At 43.6% G+C, this 16,187-nt stretch overlaps 1 protein-coding gene across 2 annotated transcripts; it reads right to left on the reverse strand.

Annotated features, from left to right (window-relative positions):
• Window positions 1-2,110: 2,110 nt before the first annotated feature.
• helz2a (helicase with zinc finger 2a) lies at window positions 2,111-15,553 on the reverse strand. 2 transcript variants are annotated; one of them, XM_045223750.1, is made up of 16 exons: window positions 15,046-15,553; window positions 14,268-14,921; window positions 13,186-13,978; window positions 12,978-13,053; window positions 7,777-11,323; window positions 7,594-7,676; window positions 7,230-7,373; window positions 6,978-7,139; window positions 6,455-6,599; window positions 6,127-6,243; window positions 5,798-5,987; window positions 5,410-5,544; window positions 5,009-5,221; window positions 4,760-4,916; window positions 4,481-4,648; window positions 2,111-2,326 (listed from the first exon to the last, which is right to left on the reverse strand). In XM_045223750.1, exons 1-16 carry the CDS (start codon window positions 15,438-15,440, stop codon window positions 2,157-2,159), a joined length of 7,149 nt encoding a protein of 2,382 aa, XP_045079685.1. In that variant the 5' UTR covers window positions 15,441-15,553; the 3' UTR covers window positions 2,111-2,156. The 2 variants fall into 2 exon arrangements, with proteins under 2 accessions (XP_045079685.1, XP_045079686.1); XM_045223751.1 differs by lacking the exons at window positions 7,777-11,323; window positions 14,268-14,921; window positions 15,046-15,553 and having other exon boundaries at window positions 13,186-13,274.
• Window positions 15,554-16,187: the final 634 nt, after the last annotated feature.

A 16,187-nucleotide genomic window follows, 5' to 3' on the forward strand; every position in this document is an offset into this window, starting at 1 on the left:
CCAAGCCTACAGTCCAATTACAGGTACTGATCACACACCAATCAATATAATAGAACACAAGTGTCCACAGGGGCCAGCTATAGAGTCCACCATCACTATAAGATGCTGCTCCAATGTCTATGAGAGATGGACAGTGTTGATCTCACCCTGCCTTTCCTCTGATGCAGGTATCGTCACAGCACCAGTGAGAGGAGTCTACTTCTTCAGATTCAGTGCCATGGACAAGCGCTAATCGCAATACCTGAGCGTACGTTTGTTCAAGAATGACCAGAGTATAATGTGGCCTCATCAGTGGAATAGTCACGGAAATGTTGCGAGTGTATGCAAAGGAGTGATTCTAGAGCTGGAAGAGGGAGACTTGGTCTTCATGCGCCTCCCCTCAAGCTTCAGTCTCTATGGTGATAGCGATAATGGCTGTTTATTCAGTTGTTTCCTGCTCTTCCCTATGTGAGGGGGAACGCCATAAACAGTGTTATATCTAGACATCGGTTCCTCTGAGCTCCATTGTTCCCGTTTTAAATATACATTACATAAAATGGCAACAATGGTCATGACTAATCTTTTGTATCATTTGTTGAATTTTATTCAATAACATTAGTATTTCTGTGAATTGTATGTCTGTATCTTGTTAAAATGTCTGTATTATTCCCCTCAACTAAATGCTATATACTGTCCCATGTTCTTAGAAAAGCTAGTGTAGTAGCAGCAGGGGTTCCTAAAGGGTTCCTCGGCTGTACCCATAGAAGAACCCTTTTTAGTTCCAGGTAGAACCCTTTTGGATTCCATGTCGAACCCTCTGTAGAAAGGGTTCTACGTGGAACCCAAAAGGGTTCTACCTGCATCCTAAAAGGGTTATTCAAAGGGTTCTCCTATGGGGACAGCCTGAGAACCATTTAAGGCTCCCGAGTGGCGCAGCGGTCTAAGGCACTGCATCTCAGTGCTTGAGGCGTCACTACAAACCCCCTGGTTCGATTCCAGACTGTATCACAACCGGCCGTGATTGGGAGTCCCATAGGGCGGCGCACAATTGGCCCAGCGTCGTCCGGGTTTGGCCGGTGTAGGCCGTCATTGCAAATAAGATTTTGTTCCTAACTGACTTGCCTAGTTAAATAAAGGTAAAATAAAATAGGTTATAGATAGCACCTTTGTTTATACAAGTGTAGAGGGGGAACAGCCAGAGAGGGGCTGAAAACAGCCAAGGGGAAGTGCACTACCACCTGTGCCATAAAGCTCCAGACCTTTTAACAGAACACTTATAGCTTCACATACAAGTAGGCTACAGTCTTAAAGGGATAGTTCACACATAATAAATGGTACATGATGTTTTACTTATCTTGGCTCTTGATGATTGACCCAGACAGAATATGGTGTTGGTAATTAGTATTGGAATAATGAAAAAGTATAACTTTCAGTGTATTATTAAATTAATCATGGCTTGATAAGAGGAAAAAAAAATATATATATATATATATATATATATATATATATATTTATTATATCAATCTACAACTATCCCTACAAGATCTATGTCACTGTAGTTGAATCATGGGCTCTATCAAACTGAGCGTCAGTGAGAAGGTTACAGTTTAACTCCCAAACACACATACAGTATGCTTATGAATAATGGGTCAGGGTGATATGATGAAATTATAGTGTGTTGATGGTCAAAACCCAAATTGAGGTCTTAGCTCCCTCTAGTTGTGAATAAAGAAGTGACATATACATTAAATACATAGCAGGGCTAGTTTAATATACAATGATTAAAACATTTCACAATCATTATAAAACATACAAAACATCTGACTGAGTATAAAGCACCTCTAACACTTAAAAAGCATATGTACAAAAAGTCAAGGTTAACAACAAAAAGGTAGAAATATATATATTACATCTTTTTGTATTACCAGTGCAATGATTGTCGCTTTTCTTTTATACATAGTTCTGAAATACACAATGGTATTGTAATGATAACAGTCCATATTATATTCATATGCAAAAAACAATCATAAAAATCGACTTCATTAACTCTTCAGTAGTGCAAAAGTCTTCCCTTTTTCACAAGTGTTAAAGATCAAGACATCAAGCAGCACCTTAGCAATGCATATCTAAATTTTCAAAATCATCCCCAGCAGTCAATTGTAGGTACTGCAGAATCTCTAGCATTTTCTTTTTCGCAACTTCGAAGCTACTTTGGCCTTTGATTTGGTTTTGACGTGTGGGTTTTGAACTTGAATGTCCTTAGCAGGATCCACCACACAGCCACGTTCCTGGTAATGAACCAATAGCTTCCTCCACAGTGAATTGCACCACAGCAACTCTCGGTTTCCTAAAGGGAAACAAAGAGCAAATGTAAACCGCCAAGACGCATGTCAACGCCAGCGCCAGTAGAGGCTGAGAGCAGACGTAAGGAATGAGGAATTCGAAAATAAAACACCTTTGTCCCGTTCTACAGTGTTTTCCATGCAAGTCTACAAAAGAATGTAACAACAATGGGAATCTAACAATAGACAAGGGACAAGCAACACTGAAGCATGCATGAGAGCACCAGCTGTTCCGGATGACTATGTGATCACGCTCTCCGTAGCTGTAGCCGTAGCCGATGTGAGTAAGACTTTTAAGCAGGTCAGACAGATTACCAGGACGTGTACTCCGAGCATGTGCTGACCAACTGGCAAGTGTCTTCACTGACATTTTCAACATGTCCCTGACTGAGTCTGTAATACCAACATGTTTCAAGCAGACCACCATAGTCCCCGTGCCCAAGGACACTAAGATAACCTGCCTAAATGACTACCGACCCGTAGCACTGACGTCTGTAGCCATGAAGTGCTTTGAAAGGCTGGTTATGGCTCACATCAACACCATTATCCCAGAAACCCTAGACCCACTACAATTTGCATACCGCCCCAACAGATCCACAGATGATGCAATCTCTATTGCACTCCACACTGCCCTTTCCCACCTGGACAAGAGGAACACCTACCTGAGAATGCTATTCATTGACTACAGCTCAGCATTCAACACCATAGTGCCCTCAAAGCTTATCACTAAGCTAAGGATCCTGGGACTAAACACCTCCCTCTGCAACTGGATCCTGGACTTCCCAACGGGCCACCCCCAGGTGGTAAGGGTAGGTAACAACACATCTGCCACGCTGATCCTCAACACGGGGGCCCCTCAGGGGTGCGTGCTCAGTCCCCTCCTGTACTCCCTGTTCACCCATGACTGCATGGCCAGGCACGACTCCAACACCATCATTAAGTTTGCCGACGACACAACAGTGGTAGGCCTGATCACCGACAACGATGAGACAGCCTGTAGGGAGGAGGTCAGAGACCTGGCAGTGTGGTGCCAGGATAACAATCTCTCCCTCAACGTGACCAAGACAAAGGAGATGATTGTGGATTACAGGAAAAAAAAAGAGGACTGAGCACGCCCCCATTCTCATCGACAGGGCTGTAGTGGAACAGGTTGAGAGCTTCAAGTTCCTTGGTGTCCACATCACCAACGAACTATCATGGTCCAAACACACCAAGACAGCCGTGAAGATGTCACGACAAAGCCTATTCCCCCTCAGGAGACTGAAATGATTTGGCATGGGTCTTCAGATCCTCAAAAAGTTATACAGCTGCACCACCGAGAGCATCCTGACTGGTTGCATCACCGCCTGGTATGGCAACTGCTCGGCCTCCGACCGCAAGGCACTACAGAGGGTAGTGCGTACGGCCCAGTACATCACTGGGGCCAAGCTTCCTGCCATCCAGGACCTCTATACCAGGCGGTGTCAGAGGAAGGCCCTCAAAATTGTCAAAGACTCCAGCCACCCTAGTCATAGACTGTTCTCTCTGCTACCGCACGGCAAGCGATACCGGAGCGCCAAGTCTAGGTCCAAAAGGCTTCTCAACAGCTTCTACCCCCAAGCCATAAGACTCCTGAACAGCTAATCATGGCTACCCAGACTATTTGCACAGCCCCCCCACTCCCACCCCATCTTTTTACACTGCTGCTACTCTGTTAATTATTTATGCATAATCACTTTAACTCTACCCACATGTACATATTACCTCAACTACCTCAACTAGCCGGTGCCCCCGCACATTGACTCTGCACCGGTACCCCCCTGTATATAGCCTCCCTACTGTTATTTTATTTTACTTCTGCTCTTTTTTTCTCAACACTTTTTTGTTGTTGTTTTATTTTACTTTTTTATTAAAAAATAAATGCATTGTTGGTTTGATTTGATTGTTAATTCACTTTTCAGTGCACACTATCATTGCACCTATTTCCTTAATTTAGACTCTAAAGGCCGGTTTCCTGGACACAGATTAAAGCTAGTCATTTAAAGTGGTTTTTAGTACAGGACTAGGCTAAATCTGTCTGGGAAGCTGGCTATATGAGTGCTACAGTGGTGCCTGATATGAGTCAACAAGGTGAACAGAGAGACATTGGCTGTATAATATCACCTGGAACATTTTCTTACCAATAATGCACAGTCCCTCCTGAGCCCGAGTGATGCCCACATTGACTTGGTTTGGGTCTATGATGAAACCAAGCATCTTGATGAGCCATGCTTTGGTTGGCTCTGTGTCAATTTCCGACTTGGGACAAGAGCGCACAGTGGACAAGATGACATAACGCCATTCACTTCCTGTAGAAAAAAAGTATAAATACTCAGCTGGAGTTCAGTTTCCCTTCCCTTTCTATATATTGTATCTTTTATATACTGTATCTTTGTGCTCCATGGACAAAATAACTGTACCTTGACTCTTTGTGATGGTGCTCACGTTGACATTCTGGATATGGTTGTTTAACAGGATTTCATTCACCTTGGCTACCTGGGCATTGTATGGCGTTAGAATAGCTATGTCTCTAGCTGCCACCCCAGCACGCTTGATCAACAGAGAAGCGATGCGAACCTGACAAAAAAACAAAATGTTGATGTTTCACCGTTAGCATGGCATTATGCATTGACAGTGTTTTGTAACATTGCTTGGTTGTTGTTGCTCACCGATTCCTCAGCCTCTGCGAAGTTGGCCTTTGAGTTTTCGTTCCCCCGTTCGGTGGAGACCACAAGACTGATCTCTTTTCCGTCAACATGTCCAAAAAGGATGGGTGTCAGATGTTGAGACTGAGTGAGCAGGACGCTGTCCTTCCGAGGTGCTCGTGTCTTGAGAATACCTTTGTAGAACTCCTTTGAGGGAAACTCACAAATACGCTCATGCTGAAAAGACAAAATTGCAGTGAGTAATTCCCAAAGTTCTATACGAACAAAATGAAAATGATGACAAAGACAATAGAGAATGTTCGTGCAAGTTTGCAATCAGATGTGGAATGTCAGAGAACAATCAAACCACACAACTTCTACTATAGAACACGGAAACATTTCCGAAACCAATGCATGCTTCATACCATTCTGTACTGCGTATCAAGCATCAACGCCTTTTCCATGTAACGCTCAAACAGAGATTTCCTCATGCCCAACCTTGCTGAAAGATCACAATGCGTAATGGGCTGCAATTGCTTGTGATCGCCGAGTAAAACAATCTGAAAGGATAATACATAATCATAAGATCGGTTACATCCTCTGTAGCTCAGCTGGTAGAGCACGGCGCTTGTAACGCCAAGGTAGTGGGTTCGATCCCCGGGACCACCCATACACAAAAAATTTTTTATGCACGCATGACTGTAAGTCGCTTTGGATAAAAGCGTCTGCTAAATGGCATATTATTATTATTATTATTTAACCTTTTCCCTGCTTGCAAATTGAGAAATTAATTAGTCATTGATGATCAATTACCTGTTCGGGTTTATGGGTCACAAGGGGGATGAAGGCTTCAGGCTCAGTTGCCATGGCACACTCATCAATGATAATCTGTTGCAAATCCAGTTTGGAGAAGTTGGGATTTGACGCCGCAGTACAAGTGCAGAGGATGACATCATGCCTCATCAACTCATGATTCCGAGCATGACTTAGGAGGACTTTGTAGCTTAAAGTTAAAAAGATATATGGGAAAATACACCAAATTGATAGAAAAATCATAACGCATGTCAGAATTATACATGAATTAGGTAAACGTATGCTCTTCAAAGAGCATCATCTGTGGTTATTTATTTACATGAAAGTACCTCTCAATCTCCTTGTCTGTGAGATCCTTTCCCATTTGAATTCTTGCATCAAAATCAATAATGTCATTGGAGAATGGGTTCTCCGGCATCCGAATAAGATGATGCAACGTGATGGAACTGAAAACAATCAAAAAGCAAACCTTCCTTACACAGGCATAAACAGACATCATGTCATAACTCTGTATGCCGGGTAATGATCAGTGATAAAACAAATAGTTATGCAATGCAAATATAAAGCCTCAACTTTCATCATAGTACCGATTTCTACGGCCCAACCAAAATACACACGGACAGTTCTTTCCCTGCACTTAGACAAAAGTCAGCCGACCTGAGCTCTCTCTTGGGTCTCTCCTCCCTGATTGACCTGCGTGACAGCTTCAAGTTGCTGCCAGGGTAAGGAAACTCCAACATCTCCATCTGCTCACTGTAAACTCGGAGTGGCTTCAACACCTCCCGGAGTTTCAGAAGTTGACCTTTGACAAATATGATGAGACAAGTTTTAGTGCTATGCAGTGCTTGACTTTAGGACTGAAATAGGTGCCGGTACTCATTTTGGTGCCGGTACTGTTAAATATTTAGGTGCATGAACTCCTCAATACTTTTGAGCTAATATTCTATAGGAGGTGCAGGAACTCATGCAGAAGACAATTTGAGGTGCTGGTAGTCAGTTCCGGTAAGCTCCTGCCCAAGTTAAGTACTGGTGCTATGACAGTGGTATGGTTATCTGACTGCAAACGTATCTGACTCACTGAGACCTCACAAAAAGAGACAGTGACACAGGCCCACATTGAAATCAATTGCAGATGAAGCCATACCTAACATAATGTAAGGAGAAGGGGGGGGATTCTTACCAGCTACAACATCCACCGATTTATTAGAGGGTCCGCAATATAGAATGCACCTCCTCTTTGAAGACCCATTAGCTGCTTTAGGCCTTATGTGATTTGGGACTTTTTGGTTTTGCAGAAAGAACCAATAAACAAGGTGGACTCCAACCACCGTCTTCCCAGTGCCTAAGAAAATGGTTAGAATGTATTAAGATTATAACTGAACTGCATGATGAGAAAGGTAATATAGGCTTTGTAAAACATCCAAGTGCTTACCTGGTGGCCCCTGAATGAGAGTGAATCGGTTGTCGAGGGCCTCTTTAATAGCTTTGGTTTGGCTGCTATTCAGAATAGGAAACTTGACGGAGGAATGACCTTTGATCTCAAACCTGGCAGGTCTCAGCTCTTTAGTTACAGGTGCTGTGTAAAACAATACCACAAAAAATGTTCATGCCTGATCATTTCATAACATCCTCACAACCTCACTTATTACAAGCAGACATGAGACATGAATTTACCGTGAATTTATTTGTCAAAGTTAAAACTAAAAATGTATAAAAATTCAACAGAGAGTGAATTTGCTGGGTATAGATGGTGGCTTGTGTAGTGTTCTGAGGTAAAATGTGTTAGGTGTATCTACCTGAGTTTGTCCTCTTGCCAAGAGCAATGTCCTTCACAAGTTCGTTAGCCTGAGTGAGGTTAGTGACGGCAGTCTCTTTACGCCTGAAAAGAACACAAAATCATTCATTTAATTGCACATCTTATCTTCTTTTGACGCTACAAACACATTTGTATTAGAATATTAAATAGTCCAAATACTTACACATCAGGTAGCAGCTTTGGAATCAATTCCACTGTGAATTTAGTATCTTTCCCGAAGACCCTCTCTGGAATCTTGGCCATGGGCATGTGATTAATCCGGAAGTCTATCTGGACATAGAAGAGCTTTTTAGCTTCTTCCTCATCAGTGACCCCAGTGGTTATTCCATGAGCAACCCAAATGAGAGATGGGATATTGGTGAGGTCCACATGCTGATCATCATCAGCGCCATTGTTTGTCAAATCCGCTCGATTTTGGTACCTCATCCGGATACACAGAAAGCTGTGTTTGAGACCGTACTCAATGGCCCACTGTTTCATCTTCTCAAGTGGCAACTGGAAGAATCCACCAAGTTGTCTCTCCTTCTGTATCTGTTTCCATGTCAAAGGCACATCTTCAAGGACAATGCTGTCATTTTCTGCTACAGCATTGGAGGCTGACTCCATCTCACACAATGGTTTCCATATCTTCTGATAGTCCCAGTAAGTGGTGTATGTTTGCTTCGACGAATGGAGTGCATACTTGGAGAAACACAGAGTTGGGTCTTTTGAGTGTTCCAAGCAAATCTCAAACTTGTTACGTACAACAAGCATCTGAACCACAGGTATTAATAATCCCCGCTGTGTGTCAGTGCCCAGTTGCACCTCAAGTGTTTCACCAGGCTTTACCCTCAAAGGCAATTCAATGTAATGACCTGGATTTGGATTGGTTCTGGCCATCGTTGGTGTATATTGGAGCAGACCTGAGCAGACCTGTTGGTTATCATTGACACTTGAGCTGATGGTCTGTAAGGATTGGAACACGATGTCCCAGTTCTTCTCATTCAGAGCTGACAGCATCCCTTTCCACAAGTCTGTTGGCACTGATGTCACAAATGGATGAGGCAACTGTGGTTGCAGTTCAGCGTGGATGTTCTCATTTGTGAAGGAGTATACTCTTCTCTTCCATTTCAGAACCACATGGTTGTCATGCTCATTGTACTCTGGTTGGTCTGTTAACTGCAGATCCCTATACATGATATGGATTACGTCTGGCATTGAGGTTCGATTAAATGGAAAATACACCCTTAAACTCCTTCCAACTGGGGAGGCATCAATGACAAAGGCTACCTTCTGTGCACTTTGATTGTTCAGCTGCGTTGCAAGACTCAAGCAACGAGCTTTCTTCTCGTACATCTTTTGCTTATCAGATCTTTCAGAAAAACTCAGACAGGACTGGTCAATTTCCAAAGAAGTGTACCTGACTGCTTTGTTTTCAAGAACTGAGTGCAGGAGCCTCTGAACAATAACGTCCACGTACCGACGAATGGGCGAGGAAGCCCAAGTGTAGCTTTCAAGCTGAAGGTCATAGTGGCCAACTCTAGATAGGTACGTTGAGTTAGAGCGTAGAACATATGCTCTACGGATCGTCTTCCTGAATTCAAGGATCACAGGCAGTAGCTGGGGATGAATGTCATCAGTTGTTATCAGGTCCACAATTCTAGGGATATCCTTGTCTTGCAGTGCTGACTCAAGACTCCTCACAATGGATGTTAACAGAGAGAATGTCTCAGATGGCTGGACAACTTGACCCCGATGGGCTTTCTTCTCTGCTCCCGTTGCAAGCATCTGATTGGTCAAACCTGGGTAAGGCTTAGAAACCGCATCCCTCTGGTTATCATCAACGTTACCAATCTGATCAATGCAGTGGCAGAAATGAATGGACAGGGGAATCAAAGAACTGTATTTTTCTTTTAGTTGACAAAGCTTCTCTGTGTTTGGCTTGTCTTGGCATCTGACTGGGGTGCAGCTAACTGTCTTTGCATCTTTGAGCAACAGTTCAGTGACAGCGTGGTTAAACATAACCATGAGCTCTTCCACCATCTTATGAGACCGTCTTCTACCAACGATTACATCATCATCAGGTGACTTATAGCACCAGTCTTCCAGTTTCCTGTCCTTTCTGTGAACCTCAGAGAAGTGACATGCTTTAGCGAGGCAGCCCTCCAAAGTGTCATATCGTTGGCCATTATCAGCAGAGTTTTGGATGATGTTTTCAGCTTCCTCATATGACAACTTTCTATCTGACTTTATTACAGATAGGCTAAACTTACTTGTCTTGATGCGGTCCGTTTTCTTGTCAATTTCCACCATCAATGATATGGCATTTCGTTCATATCCAGGGAGTAGACTGAAATCCTTGGTGCTCAGACAATGTGGGAACATATAAACAGGCTCTTTTCCAGGGGGATAAAAAGCAGTTCCATTCTGTTGTGCATTTTTGTCCAATGGGCTGTCCTTGGTCACAAGGCTTGCAACATCAGCAATGTGAACTCCAATCTCATATTGTTCATCTAAATCTCTTACACTGATTGCATCATCAAGATCCTTGGAATGTGCTGGGTCAATTGTAAAGGTTGTGAATTTTCGATAATCCATTCGACTTTGCGTATCTGTGTTCAGTTCCTTGACAATTTCATGGTCTTTCTCAACAGGAGGGGCCCTTGTCAGTTGATACTCTATGTCCAATACTTCTAGTCCACTATCTAAAGATGTCACTTTGGGAAGGACTTTTACGACAACTCCTAAAGGGTATCGAAATTGCTCTCGCCACTTCAAGACTTTGACAACAAAGAGATTGTTTCTTTTGGATTCCTCATTTATCTTCACAAACTCTTCAAATCTCAGATCCTCCAGTTTTCGCACTGCAATGTAGTTTGGCTTGTCCCTCCAAAATGGGGTGTAAATTTTGGAGATGCAGTTGTTGATGGGTGTCATCACCTGGGTGTCATGGTTATCAATGGTACAGACAAACAACATGGAGGCATTTTTAACCTTCAGCACATCTAACACTTTCCCATTTGGGGGATGGCACTCATTGTCCAAGATCTCCACAATAACCTGATCTCCAGGAAAAGAACGACCAAGATTCTTTCTACCTTTGATAGAAATGCAGAGGGAGGGCTCTTCAAGAGGTATGGCGTAGCCTGAGTCAAACCTCTCCAAATTCAAGTGACAGTGTTTGTAGATACTCGGGTCTCTCTTTATCGATGCCTGAAGATACAAAGGGGAGCTTTCTTGGCTTGTGTTAATCTCAAGTCCATCTAATGGGTTGACAATTGGCTTCCCCTGGGTGATACCCAACAGGCCGTCAGCTGTTACAGTGAGTCGTACATCTTTACCCTCATCAAGAAGCTCCCTCAGTATTGGATCATCTATGTCAGGTATCTCAGATATTGATGACTCACTATCACTGTTGTCCTCCTCATCCCCTTTGAAAAATCTTGAAATCTCTCTTACTTCCTGTTTCAAGTAATCTTCAGTAAGGGTTTGCGGATCTGCACTGTGTTTGCTGATGCAGTGGTCTATGTAGGCTTTCCATATCCTTGAGCTTTTCCCAAAGTAGCAAAGAGCAGCAGCATCTCCAACCACAACAACCTGGGATTGAGCCCTAGTCATGACCGTGTTCAGCACGCGAGCATCGTTGAAAAACTGGTGACAAGGTGAGTCAGAGGAAAGGAGGCTGTCACGAGTTTGAACGGCTGTCAATACTATTGCCCTGAACTGTTTGCCTGTTAAGAAATGAAAACAACATGTCAAAGTTTTTATACACTGCTCAAAAAAATTAAGGGAACACTTAAACAACACATCCTAGATCTGAATGAATTAAATAATATTATTAAATACTTTTTTCTTTACATAGTTGAATGTGCTGACAACAAAATCACACCAAAATTATCAATGGAAATCAAATGTATCAACCCATGGAGGTCTGGATTTGGAGTCACCCTCAAAATTAAAGTGGAAAACCACACTACAGGCTGATCCAACTTTGATGTAATGTCCTTAAAACAAGTCAAAATGAGGCTCAGTAGTGTGTGTGGCCTCCACGTGCCTATATGACCTCCCTACAACGCCTGGGCATGCTCCTGATGAGGTGGCGGATGGTCTCCTGAGGGATCTCCTCCCAGACCTGGACTAAAGCATCCGCCAACTCCTGGACGGTCTGTGGTGCAACGTGGCGTTATTGGATGGAGCGAGACATGATGTGCTCAATTGGATTCAGGTCTGGGGAACGGGCGGGCCAGTCCATAGCATCAATGCCTTCCTCTTGCAGGAACTGCTGACACACTCCAGCCACATGAGGTCTAGCATTGTCTTGCATTAGGAGGAACCCAGGGCCAACCGCACCAGCATATGGTCTCACAAGGGGTCTGAGGATCTCATCTCGGTACCTAATGGCAGTCAGGCTACCTCTGGCGAGCACATGGAGGGCTGTGCGGCCCCCCAAAGAAATGCCACCCCACACCATGACTGACCCACCGCCAAACCGGTCATGCTGGAGGATGTTGCAGGCAGCAGAACGTTCTTCACGGCGTCTCCAGACTCTGTCACGTCTGTCACATGTGCTCAGTGTGAACCTGCTTTCATCTGTGAAGAGCACAGGGCGCCAGTGGCGAATTTGCCAATCTTGGTGTTCTCTGGCAAATGCCAAACGCCCTGCACGGTGTTGGGCTGTAAGCACAACCCCCACCTGTGGACGTCGAGCCCTCATACCACGCTCATGGAGTCTGTTTCTGACCGTTTGAGCAGACACATGCACATTTGTGGCCTGCTGGAGGTCATTTTGCAGGGCTCTGGCAGTGCTCCTCCTGCTCCTCCTTGCACAAAGGCGGAGGTAGCGGTCCTGCTGCTGGGTTGTTGCCCTCCTACGGCCTCCTCCACGTCTCCTGATGTACTGGCCTGTACACTACGCTGACAGACACAGCAAACCTTCTTGCCACAGCTCGCATTGATGTGCCATCCTGGATGAGCTGCACTACCTGAGCCACTTGTGTGGGTTGTAGACTCCGTCTCATGCTACCACTAGAGTGAAAGCACCGGCAGCATTCAAAAGTGACCAAAACATCAGCCAGGAAGCATAGGAACTGAGAAGTGGTCTGCGGTCACCACCTGCAGAACCACTTCTTTATTGGGGGTGTCTTGCTAATTGCCTATAATTTCCACCTGTTGTCTATTCCATTTGCACAACAGCATGTGAAATGTATTGTCAATCAGTGTTGCTTCCTAAGTGGACAGTTTGATTTCACAGAAGTGTGATTGAATTGGAGTTACATTGTGTTGTTTAAGTGTTCCCTTAATTTTTTTGAGCAGTGTAGTATACAACCCATTATTATGTTCAAGGAAAGGGTTATATGAAAGTCAAAATCACAGTCAAAAATATACCTTGAACATTGGCTATATTTTCCACAGTCACTTGGCCATGTCTTTTTTTCCGAAGCTCTTTCCGGATCAGTGAAACCTATGAACCAATATATGTCACAAAAAATACAATTACAACATGTAAGACTTCAAATACAATATTGTCAATAGATTATCCTTTGCTCAAGAAATACATGATAAAAATGGTGGTATGTTCAAAAGCCAAAAATACCTGGCATCCTTCAGACAGGACACAAATTGAGCTTTGATCCTGATTTCCCCATGCGGGTGGCCAATCTCTGAGCAGATTTTGCACTATTTCAACCACGGATGCAACCTCTTTACGGTTAAACCACGACATGGATGTGTTGTCCAAGTGAGATTCTCCTCTGACATGGTGGAACCTCAGGGGGTGGCAGTTCGGATGAGCTGGAACATTACCTACAGCCTTGATGGCATCAGACTTGCCAACGTAGAAGTTAGTGGACACAAATTCTACTATCTCTTTTGTGGAGCGATAGTTCTCGTTGAAAATGATTCTGCTTTTCAAAGCTGCACTACTCTCCTGGGCTTGATAGTAGTGGAACAGACGGTTCAGCAAGGTGTGATTGGAGCGTTGGTCATCATCCACTGAAAAGAGCTTTGGCCCCATCTGCATGTGATCTCCAGCTAGAACCACTCGAGTTACTGGCCCAGCCAGACCAAGGGCCATCAGAGCTTCACATTCAAGCATCTGGGATGCTTCGTCAATCAGGATGTGGGTGAAGTAGCCGTCAGGGAGCTTCAGGTCATGGAAGTGCCTTGCCATTGCAGTGGTTGTTATGACCACCCTACAGGAGTCCACTGTATCTTTGTCAGGGAGGGAGAACAATTGGCCGTTTTCGGAACGAGGACAGTACTGTAAGGTGATCTCATCAGTAGATTGTACGGATGATTCTTCTGCCTTTATTCTAAGAAGTTTGATTTCAAGTTCTCCAGAGTTGACACACTCATGGAAATGACCCTTCACATACAAATCTGCAGAACTGAAGAAAATAATGAGTGTAATCTCTTCTATGGCTTCACTTACAATGTACTTTTGTACCAACAATAATAATTCACCAGGTTAATAACGATAGCATGTTCCAACTATAAAAAATAAAAATAAATTTCATAACTTCTACTGTACTACTACAGGCTCTAGTTATATATACTTGCTACGATTATAAACATAATTATTGAACATTTCGAGGCCACATACTGTATAGTCAACCCATTGAATAACCGATATTATAATTATCCAGAGCGACTTACATCAATTCCTCTGTCTCCTACCTGTTTGTAAGGGTGCAGATCAGTACTTTGGTGTGAGGCTGCCGTAGCAGCTCCTTGGCTGCCGTAGCGAGAGTAAGGGTTTTCCCAGTTCCAAATGGTCCATAAATGAGGAGTGGTGCCACGCTCCCTCCTCCATCAGTATCTCCAACGATAAATTCCATAGCTGCTTGCTGCCTTGCATTGAGGTTGTAATTTTGCTGTGTTTTGCTCACAGGGACACTGCAGTTCCTGAAGTCTGGCAACACTCTCTCTGTGTCTGGAAGGAGATCTATGGCTTTGTGCATCTCACAGAACTTCAGACGATTCAGCTGGAACTGGACTTCCATTTCACATGTTTCATTTCTTTGGAGCTTCAGGTCAGAGCAGCATCTTTTAGACAGCTGCAAGTGCATTTTATTCTCACTGGTGGCGTCTCTGAGGATGATGGCTTCGTAGACCTTGTGACTTTGATTATCTGAAGATACTGGTGCTATGAGAGCTGACTGGATGCTTCGTCTCAGCATCAAACCCTCTGGGGTGTCTGGGGTGAGATTATAAGGAACTGAGACGGCACAGAATAGTTCCCCCAAAGGAGCTATCTTCATCCCAAACTGAGGGTCGTCTACAGTGGCCTCTAGGTTGACCGACAAGGTGATGGTCGCTCGAACATTGAGTCTTAAAATTGTATAGAATGTGGAAAGATTTAGGTAGGTTGATTGCCATTTTAACTCATGTATATTTACCAATGTAGATGTTTTACTATATAGTATTCAATAAATACTCTAATTGCTATCATTACCTTGAAACCACCTGATCTTCTGCCTGCTCCTCTGTGTACAGGAAGCTGTGCATTCTCTCTTTGTAGTTCTGGTGATTCATGGGCGTGTTGCAGTCATCAAGTGGTTTATACAGCATGCTAATCTGATGCTCGTATTCCGTAAGCAGCTTTTCCTGTGCCTCTGTCTTCTCCAAGTATGGGATGATGTCCCTGTTCCCCTGATGCCAGCGTTCTTGATTTAAAGATGGATGGATTTCGTCTTGTGGTGGCGCCACTAGATGAATGGAAGGCTCTTTTCCAACGTCAATCTTGAGTTTCTGCAAGAGCACTGGCCTTGTGTCAAAGTCAAACACCAACCACTGTTCGTAAAGACCTGGGTTGTTGGACTTGAAGGACACAGAGATGTCATAGGTCATGTCTGAGTTACAGAACTGTTCACTCGTGGAGTAAGTGCAGGGCTCAGGACTGTTTTCATCCAGGGAGAAAGAGGCTCCAGGTTCCTGTTTCAGTAACGCTACATGTGCAAGTAGTCTCTGTAAAAAAGCATTGGACACAATTCATTAGGATGCCACTACTACAATCTTGTGAGTTAAGCAATTTGGACACAATTTCTGTTGCAGATGGAAGTTGCAAGTAACATCATCTCAAGCAACTTTGCCTCTACACAAAGCAATTCAAACGCAATTGCATACATCCAATCTTGTCATACATCACATCATGGTTTCATAAATGATTTGCTTATACAAACATTTGGTAATTGTAACAGCATCAAAATAGACCAAATGCAAGAGCACTGGCCTTGTGTCAAATCTAACCAAGCTAGTGCAATTCATGCTGGACAATGTCAGTTAAAACTGGACAGAGAAAGGTCTGGGTTCACGTTTAAAATTAAATGTATTGACTGCCAGACTATGTACATAAACCATGACTAGCCATGGTGTCTAGAATGTTTTATACATTTCCTATTTGGAATTGTGTCATGGTTTGCAACAGCTGTGTTGACATGACAACTGGGTCAGAGTTCTGAACAGAACGATATGACGAGTCATGTAAACCTTTTTTTGCTGACTGATTGGACATTGCATACATTAATTTGCGTGAAATAGGATGGATTTCTATCTCTTGTGATGCAATGCAACTAATTTGGGGTGACACAGTGAGCA

The sequence above is a fragment of the Coregonus clupeaformis genome, chromosome 12 (assembly GCF_020615455.1).
Source record: "Coregonus clupeaformis isolate EN_2021a chromosome 12, ASM2061545v1, whole genome shotgun sequence".
NCBI lineage: Eukaryota > Metazoa > Chordata > Actinopteri > Salmoniformes > Salmonidae > Coregonus > Coregonus clupeaformis.